Source organism: Podarcis muralis, chromosome 14 (genome assembly GCF_964188315.1).
Source record: "Podarcis muralis chromosome 14, rPodMur119.hap1.1, whole genome shotgun sequence".
In the NCBI taxonomy this organism is placed as follows: domain Eukaryota; kingdom Metazoa; phylum Chordata; class Lepidosauria; order Squamata; family Lacertidae; genus Podarcis; species Podarcis muralis.
The window spans coordinates 1,937,788-1,961,182 of record NC_135668.1 but is presented as its reverse complement, the minus strand read 5'-3'; the positions used below and the strand labels follow the sequence as shown (position 1 = coordinate 1,961,182).

The window sequence follows — 23,395 nt, the reverse complement described above, 5'->3', positions numbered from 1 at the left end:
AAACCATGTGATTGAACTTTTCTTTTCTTTTGACCTTTAGGAGTTTCTACTGTAGAGGGAAAGAACTACTAAAATTTGAGGAGGCTACCGCTCATAAAAAAGGGAAAGTATGCTAAGCAAATCAATTCTTTATTGGAACATTAAAATCTTCTGGCAGAGGAAAAATTGCCTTACATTTCAAAACTCAGTCTCTCAAAAATGTTAGACAAGGGATTTCTTAACAGAATTCTGGTTAGCTTGGGACCCTCCACTCTGTGTATGTGGTAAGTTTCTCACCCAGATTTAAGTCAGAAGAGAACTGGATCGCCAAGATTCCTGTTGTACGTAGCACTGATTGCATAATGCCAGTGTGATCCGGAAAACGCCTCACTCCATCCTTGGAGCAGCTTTAAAAATTGTTTTTTGAGGCACTAACATGTTGTTTTCTTATTTTAAAAGATCTTGAAATAAGATGGGAGGGTTGAGTGCAGACTGACTGAGTAGCATCCAATTTGTTTCAAATGTATCTCTACCATTTATACTTTGATTGTGAAAGAACGCTGGGATTACCTGGCGTGAGAAAAATCAATGGATACTCTTATTTTGATGTTGTGTTTGCAAACAGCCGGTACTTGCCTGGCTTCTTTGTGGGACGCCAAGATAGTAAAACTGGTATAGAAATGCTATATGTGTAACACCACCAGCCACCAGGTCTGCTACTGCCCCTCATCCTTCGTGCTTAACTAAGACGGTCTTGTCTTGCCCTGGAAATGTTTCTGTTCTAGGAAGGAAGAATGTGCTGTCACTTTAACTGTCTGATCTCAAATGTAGTGTTTTATTCTAAGCCATTTTAAATTTGGTTTGTAGTGCTACAAATGCCCACTTAATTGAAAAGGGATTAATTGGTGGTCTACTGCCATATTTTGCCATAAGGCAGGATCTTCTAGATCAAGAGCATCTTCCAGTCAGAACCCTTCTGTTGCTGGCTCCCCCTCCTAATAAGTCTAATATTAACAATAATAATTCTTATTGACTGATGTGTGTTTTTGTTCTTTTTTTGTATTTCATTGTATTTCACAGGTCATTTTGAAGGCTTTGGGGTGGTGTTTAAAAGTTACAGCGTGCTCTAGGAGTTAACGTGTTGTTGAGAGACCAGGGTTCGAATCCTCACTCAGCCATGAAGTCCACTAGGTGGCCAGTCATAGTCTCTCAGCCTAACCTACCTCACAGGATTGTTGTTGTAACAACAACAACAACAACAACAACAACAATAAATAAATTAATTATACCCCGCCCACCTGACTGGGCTTCCCCAGCAACTATGGGTGGCTTCCAAAAAAATATTAAAATACTGTAATACATCAAACATTAAAAGCTTCCCTAAACAGGAATGCCTTCAGATGTCTTCTAAAAGTCTGGTAGTTGTTGTTCTCTTTGACATCTGGTGGGAGGGTGTTCCACAGGGAGGGCACCACCACCGAGAAGGCCCTCTGCCTGGTTCCCTGTAACTTGGCTTCTTGCAGCGAGGGAACCGCCAGAAGGCCCTCGGAGCTGGACCTCAGTGTCCGGGCAGAACGATGGGGGTGGAGACGCTCCTTCACGTATACTGGACCGAGGCCATTTAGGGCTTTAAAGGTCAGCACCAACACTTTGAATTGTGCTCGGAAACGTACTGGAAGCCAATGTAGGTCTTTCAAAACCGGTGTTATGTGGTCTTGGCGGCCGCTCCCAGTCACCAGTCTAGCTGCCGCCTTCTGGATTAGTTGTAGTTTCCGGGTCACCTTCAAAGGTAGCCCAATGTAGAGCGCAATGCAGCAGTCCAAGCGGGAGATAATCAGAGCATGCACCACTCTGGCGAGGCAGTCTGCGGGCAGATAGGGTCTCAACCTGCTTACCAGATGGAGCTAGTAGACAGCTGCCCTGGAAACAGAATTGACTTGCACCTCCATGGACAGCTGTGAGTCCAGAATGGCTCCCAGGCTGTGCACCTGGTCCTTCAGGGGCCCAGTTACCCCATTCAGGACTAGGGAGTCCTCCACACCTGCCCGCCTCCTGTCCCCCCAAAACAGTACTTCTGTCTTGTCAGGATTCAGCCTCAATCTGTTAGCCGCCATCCATCCTCCAACCGCCTCCACACAGGACCTTCACCGCCTTCATTGGTTCTGATTTGAAAGAGAGGTAGAGCTGGGTATCATCCGCATACTGATGAACACCCAGCCCAAACCCCCTGATGATCTCTCCCAGCGGCTGCATGTAGATGTTGAAAAGCACGGGGGAGAGGACAGAACCCTGAGGCACCCCACAAGTGAGAGCCCAAGGGTCTGAACACTCATCCCCCCCTACCACTTTCTGAACACGGCCCAGGAGGAAGGAGCAGAACCACTGTATGACAGTGCCCCCAGCTCCCAGCCCCTCTAGATGGTCCAGAAGGATGTTATGGTCGATGGTATCAAACGCCGCTGAGAGATCCAGCAGAACTAGGAAACAGCTCTCACCTTTGTCCCTAGCCCGCCGGAGATCATCAGCCAGTGCGACCAAGGCAGTTTCAGTCCCATGATGAGGCCTGAATCCCGATTGGAAGGGATCCAAATGGTCCGCTTCTTCCAGGCGCGCCTGGAGTTGTTCAGCAACCACTCGCTCAATCACCTTGCCCAAGAATGGAAGATTTGAGACTGGGCGATAAATGGCCATCGTGGCCGCATCTAAAGATGGTTTTTTAAGAAGCGGTTTAATAACCGCCTCTTTCAGCGGGTGTGGGAAGGCTCCCTCACAGAGGGAAGCATTCACCACCCCACAAAGCCCATCGCCCAGCCCTTCCCAGCTAGCTTTTATAAGCCAGGATGGGCAAGGATCAAGGAGACAGGTGGTTGGTTTCACTCGTCCAAGCAGCCTGTCCACATCCTCGAGGGTAACAGATTGGAACTGATCCCTTGCAACTTGACTAGACAGGACTCTAGCACTCTCCCGCCCCGGCTCTGCTCCCACGGTGGAGTCTACCTCCTTCTGAATCTGAGTGACTTTATCTGCAAAAAAACTTTGCAAAATCATTGCAGGAGATCATGTGGCCCATACTGGGCCCCGATGTAGCAGTTGGTTCCGCTAAATTGTGAACCACCTGAAAGAGTCTCCTGCTGCTGTTTTCCGCAGATGCAATAGAGGCGGTGAAGTTGTGAGGTTAAAATAAGAGGAGAGGGGGCCAGGTATGCTGCCTTGAGCTCCTTGGAGAAAAGACTGGAAATAAATGAGACAATAAACAAACCTTAACTCCTTACCTTTAAAAGTATTTATCTCTCAACTTCCCACAATTTTTAATCCTCCTCCCTTTATAGCCCTAAGAGATGATTCACCAAAGTGCAGCGCATGGAGAAAGTGGGTGGGGAGAAGTTTTTCTCTCCCTCGTAACTCTCACACTCAGGGATAGAAAAAAGAAAGGACTTGGTCATGCTGGGCATAGTTCAGTGATGGAACTGGCTCCCACAGGAGGCCGTGGCAGACACCAAGCTGGGTGGCTTTAACAGAGAAAGGGACAGGATCGTGGAGGAGGAGGCAGCTTTCAGTGCCCAGGCTTTGCCTCCACGTCGGAGGCAGCCCTGCTTGCGAAGGCCGGATGCTGGAAACCCCCGGAGGGGAGAGAGCTGCTCTTGTCTTGGGTCCTGCTGGCAGGCTTCCCACTCTGCTTATAAAACTTCTTCATATATTCAGTGCAAAATACCCAGTCCTCCTTATATCTTTTATCATTTTGATTTCTTATGCTAGTGGTCATCCCTGCTAGCTCTGCATATTCTAATAGTTTAATATGCCATTCTTCCTTTCTTGGTACCTTCCTTTTTTTCCATTTTTGTGCTAATGACACATGTACGGCAGTTGTTGCATATAGGAACAGAGTCCTTTTTTTAGTAACTTCTGTTGTTATTAACCCCAGCAAAAATGCTTCTGGATTTTTAGAAAAGGATTTTTTTTCTTCAAAAAAAGAGAAGAAGTTTATTATGGATAATTTCCTAATAAATTTTAATTATGCTGCATGACCACCACTTGTGGTAAAAAGTTCCCTCTGCTACCTTGCATTTCCAACAGTTGCCCTTTGTTGATTTTGACATTTTTGCTAGTATTGGACATCAAATACCACCTGTGCATCATCTTCGTGAAGCTTACTCTTAGCGGGTAAAGGTAAAGGTAAAGGGACCCCTGACCATTAGGTCCAGTCGTGGCCAACTCTGGGGTTACGGCGCTCATCTCGCTTTATTGGCCAAGGGTGTACAGCTTCCGGGTCATGTGGCCAGCATGACTAAGCCACTTCTGGTGAACCAGAGCAGCGCACGGAAACACCATTTACCTTCCCACTGGAGCGGTACCTATTTATCTACTTGCAGTTTGACGTGCTTTCGAACTGCTAGGTTGGCAGGAGCAGGGACTGAGCAACGGGAGCTCACCCTGTCACGAGGATTCGAACCGCCGACCTTCTGATCGGCAAGTCCTAGGCTCTGTGGTTTAACACACAGCGCCACCCGTGTCCCTACTCTTAGCGTGTAGCATGCTGTAAACCTTATATTTACTTTCCATAATTGTTCCCATAGTTTCTGAGGCACACAAAGAAAGGCCTCAGAAGATGATCTCAGAGTCCGGGTAGGTTCATATGTAAAGAAGCGGTCCTTGAGGTACTGTGGTCCTGAGCCGTTTAAGACTTTATAGGTCAAAACCATCATTTTGAATTGGGCCTGGTATCAGGAGTAGGCAGGCTGCCGGCATGGAGAAACAGCAAGCAGTGGTAGTAATTACAAGAAGATTTTTTGTCTACAGCCAATTATTCTCGGAGCTGCGTTCTCTAGCGACTATACATCGTAGTTCCGTTGAAACGTCTGAACTTGATTCCCTCCCCCAGCAGGAAACATGGAATCTCCTGCCCTTCTGCTTCTGGGGTCGACACATGTCTCTGACCCTTGCCATTCGTCAAGACCTTGGGCTCACAGGGTTAGCTGCCTCCCCTTCCTCTGAGAAAGAATCCCCCCCTCCAAGCAGAGAGTTGGCTTTCTTCCAGCCCGCTCTCACTACCTTGATAAGGCGCATTCCTTTCTGAGAAGGGGTTTTTTAGCCCACGGCTTTCAACTGTCTGAGAAAAAGGCATGTCTCCCTCTTCCACTTTTGCCTGGCTGCCCCCCCCCCCCTTAAGCCTGCTCCTCATGGTTGTCCATGACACCCGGAAACTAATCGGTAGCCAGTGCAGTCGGACCAGGATCGATGTCATATGCTCAAACTGTCTTGCTCCGGTGAGCAACCTGGCCGCTGAATTCTGCAGTAGCTGAAGTTTCTGAACTGTCTTCAGAGGCAGCCCTACGTACAACACACTGCAGTAATCTAACCTTGAGGTTAGCAGAGCATAGACAACAGTAGTTAGCTCTCCCTGTCCAGATAGGGATGTAGATGGGCCACCGGCTGAAGCTGATGGAAGGCACTCTGGGCCACTGAGGCCACCTGCAAAGGATCTAGGAGGACCCTCAGGCTACGAACTCCTTCAGAGGAAACATAACCCCATCAAGAGCAGGCGACCTCCCACCCATCTGGTTTAGGGAACCCCCCACCAACAGAGCCTCAGTCTTATCTGGATTGGGCTTCTGTTTCTTGGCTCTCATCAAGTCCACTGCCAAGACTGGTCCAGCACTTCCACTGCCTCACCTGCAGATGTCAAGGAGAAATAGAGCTGAGTGTCATCAGCGTACTGCTGACAACATACTCCAAACCTCCAGATAACACCACCCAGTGGTTTCATGTAGATATTAAACATCGTGGGGGATAGGATTGAGCACTGCAGAACCCCACCTTGAAGGTTCCATGGGGCTGAAAAGCATTCCCCAAGTAACACCCTCTAGGAACAACCATCCAAGTAGGACTGGAACCACTGCAAAGCGGTGCCACCCATCCCTAGTTTGGAGAGTTGCTCCAGAAGGATGCCATGGTCGATGGTATCAAAAGCCGCTGAGAGGTCGAGAAGAATTAACAGGGACATGTTCCCCTTGTCTCTCTCTTGACAGAGGTCATCATACAGGGCAACCAAAGCAGTTTCTGTGCCAAAACCGGACCTAAACCCCAATTGAAATGGTTTCAGAAAATCAGTTTCTTCCAAAAGTGTGTGGATCTGGTCTGCAACCACTTGCTCCAGAACCTTGCCCAGGAAAGGGAGATTAGCAAATGGCCAGTAGTTAGTTTTTCTGAATCCAGGCAAGGTTTCTTAAGGAGTGGTTTTAGCACTGCCTCCTTCAAACAGGTGGGGACCACCCCCTCTTGTAAAGAGGCCCTGACCCAGCCAGCTGTTCCCTCCCTGCTGGTTTTTATCAGCCAGGAGGGACAAGGGTCTAGAGTGCAAGTGGTCGCTCTGACTGATCCGAGCACCTTGGCCACATCCTTGAGCCTTACCAACGGAAACTCATCCAGCACAACAGAACTAGACTGTGCTCTGGACATCCCATGAGATACATCTACTATAACAGCAGAGTCAAGGTCTTGGTGGATGCAAGTGATCTTATCCTCAAAATGCCTTGCAAATGAGTCACAGCGAGCTACTCTTGGTTCTCCCATCTCCTTTGGGCCAGCCTGTAAAAGGCCTGGAAAAGCTCTGCCAGATGACATAATGAGGATGCAATGGAGGCAGCAAAGTAGGCTTTCTTTGGGAGTATATTTATTTTTATAACTGAAATTTTACCCAACAATGACAATTGCATTCTACCTCAAATTTGCAAATCTTTTTTGATTTATTTCCAAACCTTTACATAATTACCATTACTTTGAACAGGATATGCCTTTCCTTCCTTCCTTCCTTCCTTCCTTCCTTCCTTCCTTCCTTACTTACTTACTAACTAACTTTTTCACTGACAGGGAGGCAGTGATGCTCACCTGAGTTATATAGATGGCTGCTGAGCCTTTTCTTCCACTGAGGTGTTTGCTTCTTCCACATTTCACATAATCAAGGATTCCTTTCTGCTACTGAACTATGTATCAGGTTTTTTTGTTTATTTATTGCATCTATATCCCACCTTTCCCTCCAAGGATCTCAAGGTTCTTCCCAACCTCATTTAATCCTTACAACAACCCTGTGAAGTAGGTTAGGTTGAGAGCCAGTGACTGGCCCAAGGTCACACCCAGTGAGCTTCATGGCCAAGTGGTGATTTGAATGCAGGTCCTAGGCTGACACTCTAACCACTACACCACATTGGTTCTGAATTGAAAGTAATTTCATTGGACTGAAAGTAGTGGCCAGTAGTCATTTGGGCCTGCAGGTTCAGGAAGCAGGATGCAGGGCAGGTGTCAACCTCTGGTGTTCCTGGATTACCATTATCGTATTTTTCGCTCTATAGGACACACTTTTTCCCCTCCAAAAATTAAGGGGAAATGTGTGTGCGTCCTATGGAGTGAATGCAGGTTCCTTGGCTTCAGCAATAGCAACGCGAAGCCTCCAAAGCGCAGAGGGAGTGCTCCCTCCGCGCTCCGGAGACTTTGCGTTGCCATCGCTGAAGCCTGGAGAGCAACAGGGGTCGGTGCGCACCGACCCCTCTCGCTCTCCAGGCTTCAGGGATAGCCGCCTGAAGCCTTCGGAGCAAGACTCTCCCGGCTTCAGCAAAAGGAACCTGAAGCCTCTGGAGTGCAGCAGGAACTTGCGCTGAAGCTCAGAAGGCTTCAGGCAGCTATCCCCAAGGCTTCGGAGCACAGGTTAGCATGCTCCTGGGACACCCAGTCGTGGTCTTTGCATGTTGTTTAGCTAGGCCATCTCTGTTGGCTGGGGGAAGTGACAGATCTGGACCAACAAGTATCTCCCACCTGTGAACCTAATTTACTAGGGGTGGTGATGGATTGCAATCCCACCAGCAATAAGGAGATAACGGGCTGCATTTGCATGAGGACAGGCAGGGAAATGTGCAAATATTTTAAAAACTAAAACAACCCACTTAGAATCTTTCCCAACATGAAATAAGGTCTGAGTTAAAAAGAAAGGGTTGTTCTGACTAGGGCTGATGGGAGCTGTAATTCATAACTTCTGGCGGGCAGCAGGTTGGAGAAGAGGCTGAATGAGGAAGCGAAGGCTGGGTGTATGTGGAGCTGGAGGACAGAGCTGCCCTCTGGTGCTGCAAAAGATGTGGCTGTGTCACCGGTGTTGAAGAAAGATGCAGTTGCCTGCTTGGTCCCTTTCAGGTGGCTAGGGATCTATTCTTTCATCTTAGACAGCAAAATGTCTTGGGTTGCTTTATATTTGTTGTTGCTGTTTAGTCGTTCAGTCGTGTCCGACTCTTCGTGACCCCCTGGACCAGAGCACGCCAGGCACTCCTGTCTTCCACTGCCTTCCGCAGTTTGGTCCAACTCATGTTTGTAGCTTCGAGAACACTGTCCCACCATCTCGTCCTCTGTCGTCCCCTTCTCCTTGTGTCCTCCATCTTTCCCAACATCAGGGTCTTTTCCAGGGAGTCTTCTCTTCTCATGAGGTGGCCAAAGTCTTGGAGCCTCAGCTTCAGGATCTGTCCTTCCAGTGAGCACTCAGGGCTAATTTCCTTAAGAATGGATCGGTTTGATCTTCTTGCAGTCCATGGGACTCTCAAGAGTCTCCTCCAGCACCATAATTGTTGCTTTATATAGAGACTTTTAAAAAAGAGAAATGAAAGTTTGGAATCTGAGCTAGGGGAGGTGGCTAATGGGAAACATCCCATTGCCAAAAGTGACCCCCATTCATTGCCCCTATTTCCAGAGTGGTTCCAGACTGGCCAATCAGATCCTCGTCACGGGTCGGGCTAGTTGGGTCTTCCCAACTCTGCAGCTGTGATTTTATGATTCTTGGCCTTGTGGCTCTTTGAGGGAATGGGAGAGGGAGGTGTCTCCTAACAACTCACAGCACCCTTAACAAACTACAGGTCCCAGAATTCTTTGAGGGAAGCTTTGACAGTATTAAAAAAATGTATCCTGGTGCTTTAAATGTATGGTGTGAACGTGGCCTTAATCTGGTTTCTGGTGATCATGGTGGTTCTCATTGCTTCCAGCTGGTTACACCTCCTCTGAGAGATCAAGCATTGGAAAATAAATAAACTAAACTACAGGACAAAAGTGGTTCTTAGTTAGAGGAAAGATATCAGCAGCCTTGCATTTTATCAGCGAGATAGTCCTCCACTTCAGATAAGTCCAGTAAACCTGAAAGCCTCAGGAGATGTTGAATGTCATGACATTCTCCTCTTTAAACATGTGATATGTTAAACAGAAGCTTGCCTTCTAATGATTGCTTCAAAGCTAATGCCCCACTTTAAAATTTGCCTGAGTTGATGTACTGTTTTTAAAAACTTTAAAAAAAATCTTTTTATTCATTTAAGCAAGAACATGCACATAAAATAACACAAAGGAACAAGAAAAAGCTAAGAGAATGAACTGAATGAAAATGAAAACACACACATGAAATATAAAGTGGGTTGTTTCAGCCACATTCTCTGGAAAAAATATATTACTATTAGTGCTGTGATGTAGTTAACATTTTAAAAAATTGTTTTATATATAATTATCAGGATATTGTCTTCAAGGCGTTATGATCAACAAGGCGTTTTCTATTAGGGAGTTGTCTGGTACCATTCATGATACATCAGTTAATTTTCTGGATGTCACAGTCTTTAAAGATCACTCTCAACAACTTAAGATCCGCCCATACCATAAACCAACCGATCGAAATTCATTATTACACGCTTCATCCTTTCACGCTCCACATTTATTGAATAACTTACCGTATGGACAGTACTTAAGACTAAAAAGAAATGCATCGTTCCAACATGACTATAAAATAGCGGCCTATCAACTCACACAGTCCTTATTACAACGAGGATACACATCACGGACTCTTACTGCAGCTCAAGATAGAGCGGAAGTGAAAAACAGGAAAGACCTTCTTGCTATAAAAACCTCGGATAAACCCAGAGAAGATCGTATTTGCACATCACTGCAATTTACACCACATACTTCTAGCATTAAGAAACTCATATATAAACATTGGCATTTGCTATCCAACATCCCAGGATGTCAAAAACCACCTATAATTGGTCTAAAAAGAACAAAATCACTGAGGAATTATTTGGTGAAATCGGACCAACTTACATACCCGGAAGCATCAACTAAAGGCCACTACAAATGTGGTAGTTGCAATGTATGCAAATACGCACTACAAGTAAAGGAGTTCACCAACATACAGACCGGCTTCAAGTTTCAGATTGAACACTTTAGTAACTGTAACACGAAGAATAGCGTGTATGCATGGATGTGTTCATGCCACAAGATATACATAGGCAAAAGCACCAGACCAATCAAACTACGCATAAATGAACATCGATCACGGATCCGCAACAGAGTGCTAGAAGCCCCAATGGTGGAACATTATATACAGCAAAAACACACGGAGGATGATTTTGTTTTCTTCATTATCTGGAAACCAAAAGTAGATTTATATACCAGGAGAAATATTGATAGACTATTGTTACAACAGGAAGCACGATATATTCATCTGTTTGAAACGATGTCCCCCAAGGGCTTGAATGAACATCAAGACTACAATTCTTTTCTTTAAAAAACCATTATAGATGACCTTGGATTTCAAATCTCTTCTCTGTTTACACCTTTAAGAAGGGAGAGCCTATCCTCCTCCTCCTCCCCCACAGACACATATATAAGACAATGATCTCACTCCCTAATAGAAAACGCACAGAGAAACGCAAGAAAACTTGGATTCAATTATCTAAGGTGAGAAAACACTCATCTGATGTCCGTTTTTAAAAACAATTTGACTGGAAATAATAACTCTTGTAAATTCTTATTTCTAGACGCATGTTGAAAAAGAAACATAAAAGAACTATATGATATGATATAGACTTCCAACAGATTTATAGTCCTCAAAAAACCGAGGTATGGAACCAAATATCATGATATGTGCTAATTCACTTTAGAATGTATATACTTTATTATATTTATGATCTATGGAATTGAAGAACCTTGATTTATTTTGACATATTATTTGATATTACCAGCTGAAGAAGGCGTTTACTCCGAAACAGGGCCCTGTCCTGGTCACCACTACTGAGTCGTACATCTGATTCATACTCCGGATACTCCTTTTTGGCTCTTTATTCTTTATTCTGAGTTTATATAATATGGACTCTTTTTGACTACCATTGAGACTTGTATAAAACTATTGTTGTGTACTGGTATTTTATGTACCTTTATACTATATTATTGTATACTAATATCTAAATTTATTATTATCTTAAAACCATTGTACTCACACGTTGTGTTCAAATTTACTATTAGCTTTAAACTGTCATTCTTTGCAGAATATACACGTTTTTTTCTTTTCAACTCTTGAGTAGTAATTAATCCTTACATTGAAACTTGTGGCCAGAGTTCTTGGTTTATCCTTTTCAGTGCATTCTCCACAAGAACTCCAATTTCTTAACAATTATTTCATCACAAAGCAGGGAGTGGGGCCCTGACTCACAAGTATCCAGCTGCCGAAAGAATTCGCTCATTTGCAGCCAGTGAAAGGGTTGTGTGCTATCTGAGCAGCCCAACTGGACAGTACTGCCCCCCCGGGGGGGGGGGGTACCAGGAAGGGCCAAGCAGGTGGCAGGTTTGTGCAGTTGACTACCAGACTTAAAAAGATGGTATCACTAGATTGTTCATACATTTTGTTGAATGAATTAAACTAAATAGTTTTAACTGGTTTTTTGAATAAATGGGCAATTCATTGTTACTCTTTTGAACTTTATTGTGTTATTATCTTCCTTAGAGGGTCATGCAAACCACTATTCTGAATTATGCTTTTTATTGGGGGAGGGGTGCTGGGGATGACTTTATAGGCAGGGCCCCCTCCCCAAGGTTTGGGAACCATTGATCCACATAGGTAGCCATTTTCTTTCTTTCATCATTCCCCATTTTTGCCTTGTCATTTTAACTCCCTCTCTTTCAAGCCCAGGGCAGTTCCATATGTCATGACAGAAAATTGAAAAAGGTGCCTCTGCTGCAGTTTGTTCAAAAGAACAAACGAAGCCATGTGAACAAGTCCTGAGTGACAGTTTCTCTTAGGGTTGGTGAACAACACTCTGGTTCATACATGCTTAAAGGGTGGAAATGGATTATAAACCCCAAATGCTGTAAGGTTATGTAAATGATCTCAAAGACGTCAGTGTAACAAGCACCCTGACTGGCAATGGGAGAGGGTGAGTAAGAAAACAAACACTCCCGGGACAAGGAATTTGGGAAGAGCCTCTGAACTGAGGCTTGGAGCTTGCCTTTCCTACTGAAAATGCATATCAGAAATGTTTGTCCCATGCTTTTGTTTTAGCTGAAGAAGGTGTTGCTTTAGGGAGTTGGGGTTGGGGGCTGGCTCTGAACAAAGGAGACCCTAGCTGAGGCACTGCTTGCATCAGGGGAGAAGGCATAGTGGCATCATCTCCAAGTGCATGTTTCCTTCCAGGGCATAAAAAGAGCTCTGCTGCATTGTGGGATAGGAAGTTTGCGCTTGTTTCACCTGTGCTTCCTCTGGCTCCCATTCAGTTTCAAGGCTGGATTTAAATTGCTGGTTTTGGGGAGTAGCTGGGTTAATTACCCATTGAACCCCTTTTGTATGCTGAGTGAGCAGAATTTGTCAAGTAAGTCCTGGTGAAAGAGGAACATAGGAAGCTCCCTTATACCGAGCCAGACCATTGGTCCATCTTGCTCAGTACTGCATACACTGACTGGCAGCAGCTCTCCAGGGGCTCAGGTAGGCGTTTGTCCCAGCCCCACCTGGAGATGCTGGGGACTGAACTTGGGACCTTCTGCTTGCAAGGCAAATGCTCTACCCCTGAGCTACGTGTTACAATCACATACACAACCTTTGCATAATCGCTTCTGTGAACATGGAGCCTCTGCTTGTTCTTTCTTGCTCCAGTCTGAAGAACTGGAAGTTGGAGGGAACCAGAGGTAACAATGATTCTGAAAACCAGCTGAATGACAAGTGAGTGCCCTTGAGTTCGAATCCCGCTTGCTGGTTTCCCACAGGCATCTGTTGGCCATTGTGAGAACCGGATGCTGGACTAGAGGGGCCACTGGCCTGATGCAGCAGGCTGCTTTTAAGTTTTTATAAATTGAATTTTAAATGTTTTTAATTACTTTTTAAAATCTGTTTTTGCTGATAATTTTAATATTTCATGTAAACCACTTAGAGGTTTTGCTGCAATCAAGCAGTGTGTAGGATTTGCTGTTTATTTATTTTATGGTAGTACAACAGTGTTTCCCCTCCAAATATATCTTCATGCAGAACGAAAGCCTCTTGACTTCTAAATCAGGAGTAGCTCACATGGTGTCCTCCACAGCATGGCCAGTAGGTCAGTGATGCTGGAAACCGGAGCAACATCTGGAGGTCTCCATGTTGGCTGCCACCGTTGACACGGAGGAAATTTATTGCAACCTAAAGCAATACAATGTCCCATGGTTGAAGCAAAGTCTTCAGGGATATGTAACAGTGGTGGAGGCAGGAAGGGTTTTGGGCACTGGTCCTTTCTTGGACATCTAGGCTGTTAAAAGGTTTCAAAGTGCACTGGAGAGACGGCAACATTTGCTCTCCTGGGGCAGGTGCTGGACCCAAGAGCCTAGGCTAAACCCCCCTTCTTCTGCAAATCTTCTGGCCACCTACCTGATTCCTTGCAGTGGGAAGCCACCAGCCATTTTGATCCCCACAGTACCCTGGAATACCCAACACAGAGTTACTCACAAGCACCTTGAACAAGGCCAGATGGTGGATGGCTTCCCATAGGCAGCTGCTTCCACCAGCTAAGCTGGGGGCAGCCAAAATGGTACCCTCCAGATGTTGCCAGACTACAGTTTCCATCGGACACAGCCCACATGCGCAGCAGTTGGGGATGATGGGACTTCCAGAAACCTCTGGGGTGCACCACTTTGAGCTGAGCCAATGACCTGGGGGAGTGAGCAGGGCTCGCAACCTCATTACATCCTGCTAGGATGCTAGGACATCCCCCTAACCTGGACTTCTCCTTGAAACTATTCATGCTTGTTTTCAATTGTTGCTGAGTTAACCTGTTCATGTTCACACCCTGCCCCTCTTATCTTCAGAGGCAGAAATAAAAGCCGCATTGGACCTGGGAAGTATGGCTATGGAAAAGTGCCCTATATCCTACCTCTGCAGACTGACACGGGGCAGGAGCCCAACAAGCCACGCAGGCAGCGGCAGTCAACCCGGAATACAGCCAGCCAGCAATGGGCAGCAGCGGTTCAGAGCCCTTTTGCTCACCCTTTTAACCCTTCGCCTCGCCATGGAAACTTATACCAAGAGGACTCCAGGCCCCCACCCAGGACTCAGGTTTCAAGTGACTCTGTTTACCCCCAGGCTGGGCCCCACTTGCAAGCCTTTCCAGCATCTCAGAGTTTGTTCCGTGGCACAGAGCTGGTCTCTCATGTTCCTGTTGCTCACAGGGCAGTTCAAAGCCAGACTCCCACTCAGAGGACCTCGGCAATCGTGTGCACTGGAGCCTATAAGCAGCACAAACTCTGCAACACAAATGTAAGTGGTGCCCCCTTTGCTTTTAGGATCTTTGCGGGATTCATTGGACTGTGAAGAGCTACTGAAAGAATGTAGTAACTGCTTGGCTGGGCGAGAACCACCCGCATAATTTCATTACAAAAGTTGGGTGCCACCCCCGCTCTCTGCTGAGCTGCAGCAAGATTCCAGGGGGGTCCAGGCACTCACCCAGGGGCTGTGTGCCTTTGAGAATCAAGACACGGCAGGGGCTGTTGAAGCTTTAAGAAATATGATTTATTCACCTGAATTTGGATGGAGAGAGTCCGGATCTTACAACATGGTCATCTCAAGAAGGGCTTGTTCCGCACAGCAGGGCAGCCCTGGAGTCCAAGGCATCTCTCCCAGCCAGTCAAGATCCTTCTTGAGAGTGAGAGTGGGATGCTGGGCTCGATGGGCCATTGGCCTCATCCAGCAGGGCTCTTCCTAGATTCTTCTGGTTTCTGCCCCACCAATACAATTGCTCAGACTTTGCCAGCCTGACACACTCCAGATGTTTTGGACCACAACTCCCATCAGCCCATGGCAGCTTGACTCTGCTCCCTGTGGCTGATGGGAGTTGCAGTTCAGAACTTTTGGAGGGCATCAGGATGGTGAAGGCGGCCCTAGAGGAACTTCCCAAAAGCCAAATCAGAAAGCTAGGAAAATGAGCAAGCTTTTGATGCTGGGAAATCTATAGTGTTTCTCCATATAGTACATGACCTCCCAGTTCATACAATTGGGCAGTAATTTAATTTATTAGCTGTAATGTTTTGAGGCCCCCCGCTGGCATCCAGAGAACACTGAGTTTTTTCTTTTATTTGGAACATTCCATGAGGTTAATATAATTTATCAAGGGGAAAGAACTGTTATTTGGAATCCTAGTGTTGGGTCGTTTCCCCCTATGGATTCTGCTTGGGGCAGTTAATTAATAACAAATTAAGTCAATCTGCTTTGGTCCATTAGGTCATTTCCTCGTCGTTACATTTTTATTGTTTTTTCATTTAAGGCAGAACTTGCTTTCTTGTGACTGACACTTTGGTGCATGTGAAGTTTGAGCTTACATTTTTCAGCTTGTGTGATTAATAATAAATAGAGACTGGTGGTTGGTTAAGAAAGTCTTGTTTTGTAGTGTTTTTGATCAAGTGCTTGAAGTTGTGCTAGGTGTTGTACAAGTTACAAAGAAAAACCAGGGCAAGTAAGTCCTTGCTGATTGCTTAGAACCTACAAACATGATACGATAGGATTTGAAACGAGAAGGGAAGGGGATAATTAAAACAAACAAAACTTTTTTATATATAAAAAAGTCGCTAACTTAGAGGGAAAGTGTTGAGGCTTGCCAGAGGTAAAGGTGGGTCTCAAGAGGGGAATCATTTCCTTCTCTGTAATGAGCAGTGTAAGTGCACTTGCGCAGCACCCAAGAGTCGTGCGGGGCTTTCTCAGGCTTGTGTGGGAAGAGCCCTGCTGGGTCCACTTAAGCCACTCTCCTGTTTATACAACTGTGGCTAGTCGGATGCTTCTGGAAGGCCTAGAAGCAGAATGTGAAGACATCTAGAGCAGAGATGGAGAACCTGGAGCTCTGCTGGCCCCAGCCAGCATGGCCAGTCATCAGTGTTGTGATTCCTGCATTGCAGGGGGTTGGACTAGATGACCCTCAGGGTCCCTTCCAGCTCTATTATTCTATGATTCTGTGGGAGTTGCAGAGCTATATAAAACTATGCCTGATGTGGACAAAGTGGATCTCTCATAATACTAAAACGCAGGGGCATCCCGTGAAGGTCCAGGACAGAAGGTAGGCTGCAGTGGGTGGAACAGGGCTGCATTTGCCCTAATGGAACAGCCTCCTCTGCAAGGTCTGTCCTCCTAATTTGCCTGGTTCCCTTTTAAAGCCATCTCAGCTAACATCTCAGCTAACATAAGCCGTCATCTGTGCTGGGGAAAGAAATGGGAGCCTTGGGTTCACTGTGTGGCCAGCAGTCAGATATACAGCTTGGAATATGTTCATGGGAGTGAAGCGTCCTGGAACTCACTGCCGGGTGAAAAACTTGAACTCAGGTTCCTGTTCCTGCCAGACTCTTTAATGCACAGAATGCTGCCATGTGATGTAGTGGTTAGAGTAGTTGTACTAGGACCTGGGAGACCAGCATTTAAATCCCCACTCACTGGGGGGCCTAGGGTCAGTTGCTGCCTCTCAGCCCAACCTACCCCACAGGGTTGTTGTGGTATTAAGTGAGGAGGGGTAGAGCCATGTATATGACCTTGAGGTCCTTGGAGGGAAAGGTGGGATATAAATGCAATTCATATGTTTGAAAATCAGTATTATTATCATTAATAACAATATTATATTATAATAATAAATGGATCTGAGTGATCCATAGGCAAGGCAAGGGATAAAGGCAGAATGAGTGAATTGCATAGCTAAGTATGAGATAAGATGTTGATCTATCTATTTCATTTGGTGATCCCAAGGTTTACCGGCCATGGGCTGGATCACTCCCACAGAGATTGTCCGTGGGCTGGACTGGCACAGCGCGATGCTGGAAATCGTGTCTGCTCATATTTGCAGCGCCGAAAATCGCTTCTGCGCATGCCCAGATGCCGAAAATCGCACCTGTGCAGAAGTGATTTCCGGCATCTGGACATGCGCAGTTGCAATTTCTGGTATCTGCGCATGCGTAGACACGATTTGCAGCACCGCTCAGCAAGTCCCCGCGCTGTCCTGCGCCAGTTTAGCACAGCACGTGGGGGACTCGCCGAGCGGGCGGCTTGGTTCGGCTCATGGGCCAGTAAAACGGTCTTCGTGGGCTGCATCTTGGCCACGGGCTGCACGTTCCCGCCCCCTGCTCTAGTGTTCCCCAGAAAACATGGGGCTTCAATGTGGATATAGTGGTCCCAGTGCTCAGAAATCTGGTTATGTCTAAGTGCCACTGAAATAAATGGGATAAGTTACTTTGTGGCCAACCTAAGTTCCATTCATTTTAATGGCAGTTAGATCCAACAACTTTGGTTTGGACTGGGACCAGAGCCTGAATCTCTGCACTAATGTATGCACTACAATCTCTTTCGGAGAGTGAGTGAGAGATCAATATGCTGTGAATTCAACACATGGATCAGAGGTTTGGCAAAATGGAATAGTTTTTATTTATTTTATTTAAAATACAGTCCTACCTCGGCTCCCGAACGCCTCAGGAGCTCCCGAATGTTCTGGCTCCCGAATGATCGAAAACCAGAAGTGAGTGTTCTGGTTTTCGAACATTCTTTCAGAAGCCGAACATCTGACGGGGCTTCCGCAGCTTCTGACTGGCTGCAGGAGCTTTCTGCAGCCAATCAGAAGCCACGCTTTGGAAGTCAAATGTTTCAGAAGTTGAACGGACTTCCAGAACGGAAGTACTACTGTGCTCTAAATAATAAAGAGTAAGACTCTATGAGGAATAATAGTGTACTGATAAGGCTTCCCTTCCTATTCTCCCCATAGTCTGTGAAGAGCCAGGACACCATCATGCTGCTGCGTACTTCCTTTCCAGCCTTGCACCTGAGAAGCTGCTTGCTTAATCAACGACACCAAAAAGGCATTCTCAGAATTTCACATAAAAACAAAATTTCACAAGGATAAAATAAAATGCCACGCCATCTGAAATAATGTAGAGTGTATTGATTTGTATCGACATTGCAGGTTCAACCCTTATGCCTAAAAAACAAAAGTGTGCAATGTGTCCCTATCAGGTTCTCAAAATATGACCAGTTGTAAGTTTCCCTTTAGTTTCCACCTTAGCCGAAAGGGAGGTGTTTCTGTTGAAACGTGGCAAATGTCTGCTTCGAACAGCTGGTGTCCCTCCCCACTCTCTTTGCCCTGAAATGAAAATTAAAAACTAACGGCACTCCAAAGAGTCTGTTCTTTTAAAAACTCAATGAAGTGTGACTAGATCAAATTCCATCCTTCCCCCTCCCCTTTTCAGAATCCCCCAACCAACTCCATTGAAATCCCAGACATTTTTCCTAGTTTTCACCCCAAGTTTCTCTCTCTTTTTGTGTGTGTCTCAGTTTTTCACTTCATTATTCTCATTTCTCCTAGGTATAATTCCCTCCTCCATCTGTAACATCTCACCCTTTTTTGGTATTCATACCTATAGTCTAGTCCACGTCTTCCTCGCCTACCACTCAGCTAATGCAGACACATTTAGCTTTTTGAACCATTTGTTGCCAGGCCTGACAGCCTCCCCGCCTGTGGATTTTCTCTAAATTGCTTCATGTCTTCAAGATCTTCTCTCTCTCTTTTGCAAACTGTATGGACACACTTGGCATTCATATTTGGTGTGCCCAAAAATATTTATCCAGTATCCTTGATTAAAGTCATTTAAGCTCAATGCACATAACATTTACGCAATCCTGCCTCTGCTGATATGGTGAAGGAACTTCAGTTTCATGGCCAGGTCAGCATTCTGGCATTCCTCCTCTTCCTCTTTCTCTAGCCCTTTTGCAAAGGCAGGGGTTTTCAATTACAAATCATTCCCTCTAAATGGCTCTAATCCATGTTGCGTATAAGAGGCTATTTGCACACATTGCATCTGGGATCTTTCGTGGGAGAGTTCTAAGATTTTTCCCCTAGTGAGCTTTGTGATTGTAGGGAATAAAGTGGTGGAGTGGAACTCTCTTCCAAGCTGCTACAGAAAAAGAGAGAGAGGGATCAGATGGCAGTTTTATTTTGTAGAGTGAAGATGTTTGCCTTACCTTTTGCTTGCATTTGAATTACATGCTGATGTAGTGGACGTATACCTCTGTAGTAAATGGACGAGATTCTCCTCCATCATCATTGTCCGTCATCTATCTATCTATCTTATAATCCACTTTTCTTCAAAGGAGTTCAAGGTGGTGTACACAGTTCCCTTCCGCCTCAAGCTCTTGTCCAGGGATATGTAAGAGCAGAGGAAGGGAGTAGGGAAGATGTGAAGAGAAGGCTGAAAGGTCCAGTTTAGAAGTGGGATAAAACTCCTGGGCCTCTAATTGGAACTTAAGGGCCGTAACTCTAGTAGGACACCTTGCTTGTATGCAGAAGGCCCCAGGCTCAGGCTCTTATATCTCCAGCTAAAGGGATCAGTTAGCGAAAGAGCCCTTCCTGAAACTCTGGAACATGCTGCCAGACAGTGTAGGTAGCCAACAGGGTGCCCTCGGCATATTATTATAGATTATTGGATGTGGGATGATGGGAGTTATAGTCCAGCAGCATTTGGATGTTGGCTACCCTGGTGTGGGGAGCCCTGGATGAACCAGTGGCCTGACGTGGTCTGAGCCAGCCTTCTATGTCCAGTGCTCTTTTAGGAGCTTAGCTGCCTTCTATGACTTACACCAGGCTTCCTCAACCTCGGCCCTCCAGACGTTTTGAGACTACAATTCCCATCATCCCTGCCCTGGTCCTGCTAGCTAGGGATCATGGGAGTTGTAGGCCAAAAACATCTGGAGGGCTGAGGTTGAGGAAGCCTGACTTACACCATTAGTCCATCTAGTTCAGTATTGCCCTTTTTATATAATTTTATTCAATAATAATAACAACAACAACAACAATTCAACAACATTCCACATTTAGCAATCAATTATTCCACCTTTGATTTTCCCTCCCTCCCTCCCTGATTCCCCCAAAATTTCAATTTATGCTGCATATTATATACCTTCACCTTATCACGAAAGAAAAGCAAAAAGTTCACCCCCATTGCTGTTCTTACTGCAATCCTATTTGCATTTTAACATATGTGCACTGAGTTTTTAAGTATTCTGTAAACACTTTCCAATCTTCTTTAAAATCAGTCTCTTTCTGATCTCTAATTTTACACGTCAAACTTGCCAATTCTACATATTCTATCAATTTCAGCTGCCATTCTTCTTTGGTAGGTACCACCTCATTTTGCCATTTTTGTGTGTATAATATTGGTGCTGCCATTGTTGTGTAAAGAAACAGAGTTCTCTGGTATCTGCTCCAGTTATCCACAGTAAGAAAGCTTCTGGTATTTGGGGGAGAGTTACCTTAAATATATTTTTCAACACATAATAAATCACCTCCCCAAAGTCCTTAGCTATTCTGCACATCCACCTGGTGGATCTCCAGAAGTTTCAGTCCGAGTCTCTCCTAGCTGTGCTACTGCAGATATTCTACTGCTGAGCTTTTTTTGCAGGAGCGATTTTCTTCTTGTGGCAAATTCTAGTTTGTATTGATTGTCCCCAATCCAATGTGTCTTCCATGTGGGGTTGAGAGCGAGCATGTGGATCTGCTCATATCTTATCTGAAGCCAGATTGCTGCATTCCTTATATATTTTAATGTGTCTTTAATAATTCCCTGCAGATCTGAGCACCAGCCATTTTTCTGCCTGCAGAAATGTACACTTAGAAAGTGTGATAACGCATTCCAAGCCGTCTTCGGTTCTTTTGTCAGTTCATATAAGATGTGTTGCTTGAATACCCTCCATTTGCAGAAACTTCAGTTAGAAAATCTCTGTGTTGCTTTAATTGCATGCAGGTTTTAGGAAGACCCCCCCTTTTTTGCGGGGGGAATGGTCTATTATTGGAGTCAAGCAAATGCCATAAAACCCCTTGCTCAAAAGTAAAAAATGTGCATGCTGTTGGATGATCTATGTGGTAATGAAATGTTGTGCAGCAGGGAGCAGAAAACTTTATTGATGTTCTTGTGTGTGCAAAAGGTTATCCCTTTTTAAAAATGTAAATGACTTTTGCTCATGACCACCACCACTGATGTATTTCCAGGTTTACCTGTTTCTTTGTTTTAAAATATTTGCACCTTGCTTTTTAGAACAAAGCCCTTACAGGATGGCTTGCAACATAATGTAATTTACATTCCCATTAATGACGCAAATTCTGCCCACACCTTTTGCTGTCATACAACCCCAGATCATAACGCTGACTGAGTGTTTCACGGTAGATGTAATGCAAGTAGGATGTAAATCTTCTCCAATTCTTCTTCTCACGGATTTCATGCCATCACTACCAAGCAAGGAGATTTGGGTCTCATCACTCCAAATAACACTGTCCCATTGGTCCGCTGCCCAGTTAACATGCCCAGTTTCATCTTCTGAACCTTTGTTTGAGAGATAACGATGACCTTTTCCTTGGAATTCTAGCATTTAGACAATATTCCTGCAGTCTGTGTGGAACAGTCCTTGCACTCAGCTTCACATTGCCTTGCACCATGTCATCTTGTAGACACCCAGATGGTTTTCTTCTGTCCCGTAGGCACAGGCTCTCATTTCTTCTATCATTGCTTGCTGCTGTGCACCTTTTCCTGCCTTCCTGATTTTGTAGTGGCTGAGTCTCCTGATACCTCTTCAAAAAATTAGAAATGCCACCTTTGGTTAAGTTTCCACCAATTTTTCTTCTGATTTCTTCATAACTGTAGCCTTGTTCACTTAGTAGTGCTATTTCACATCGCTTTCTGGGTGACCAGTCAACTCTTTGTGCCATTTCTTTAATTTTATTATGTTTTCAAGCTCACTAAATGAAAGAACACAAAAAACCCAACCAACTTGATAGCAATCACATAGCACACTGACAAATGTCCTCCTCTCAGCTCCAGTACATAGCGTCAGTAGCTGAATCCTGCTGTGACCTGAGTGGATCATTGCCAAAACAAGTTTTCTTTGGTTAAAGTGAAAAAAATAAAGTTCTAACCACATCAGACTTCATTGAGGAGATTGCTACTTAAAGCCAGAGTTGGCCTAACTTGACTTTTTTTTAAAAAATGACAACTCTTGTGAATAAGAACTTGTAACTTGTGACTTGTGAATAATAATAAGTTTCCTTACTCTATATCAACCAAATAACACAAATATTGTGAAAATAATGCCATTTTACATCATATAATATTATAATGTAAAGTTATCATTGTGGACCAAATCACTATGATATTATTTTGTTTGTTTCATTTAGGCCTACCTGTGTATTGTTTTACAACTGAATTACATTTTAAAAACCTGTCAACTCACATTACAATGTCATATTCTTTGCTGAAACCTTTTATTAAGAAACTATAAATTTAATATTGGATTTTCTGTGAAATAATTCATTACAAGCTGAAGTGTGTGAGGAATTGAATGGGGGGGGGGGTTGGAGGAGAGGCGGAAAGAACAGCTAATATGTTCATGGCTAGAGGGCGCAATCTGGACGGTTCTGCCAGGGGCGCAAGATCACTTAGCTACGGCTCTGGTAATGTGTATCTTGCCCTGCAATCTTGCGTCTTGCGTACACTTGGTCGGCCCTGATCTGGTTCACACTAGCGTCTGGCAACACTCGTGAGGAAACAGGTGCTCTTCCCATTAAATTAGCACAGATGGAAGAGGACATGAGCTGATCCTGCTTGTTGGAAAACCAAACTTCAGCTTCCATGACTTGGAAGCTTCACACTCCTGCTGTAAGCCTAGAAAAATAGATTTGAGTGTTGCTGCTAGCTTGTGAGTGATTTCTGTAAAACTGCTTAGGCAGGCTGGCTGAGACTGTGGGATTTGATTTTGCAAGGAAAATGAACGATTGGACACAGATTTGTGGCTTAGAAATAGTGCACTGGATCAATGGTAAATGTCTTAGCCAACTTTGTTGGCCAAGCTCCATGTGTGGTGTGCCAAACGCATGAAGAATGTGCTTTGCAGTTTCTTTATAGTTGCATAGCAGCAGTGTGCAAGTGCTCCATGCACTGAGATCAGTGCCTGTTGTAGGGGCATTAAAGTTGCATGTGGACTACTTTCAAGAGAAGATGTTTTCAGTGGTGAGCACTGAGAATATTACAAAGAATATTTACCTCCCCACCCTTCCATTGCAGAAACTGTGCTCAGAGTGGGTAAGAACATATTAAAAATAACAAAAAA

At 44.9% G+C, this 23,395-nt stretch overlaps 1 protein-coding gene across 3 annotated transcripts in view; it reads left to right on the top strand.

Moving 5' to 3' along the window:
- THSD4 (thrombospondin type 1 domain containing 4) overlaps positions 1–23,395 on the top strand; it is a 360,765-nt gene that overhangs the window by 57,421 nt on the left and 279,949 nt on the right. For all 3 annotated transcript variants that reach the window (XM_028706820.2, XM_028706824.2, XM_028706822.2), the window contains one exon: positions 14,092–14,539. In XM_028706820.2, coding sequence (XP_028562653.2) covers positions 14,092–14,539 — 448 coding nt within the window. The remainder of the gene's footprint in view (positions 1–14,091; positions 14,540–23,395) is intronic.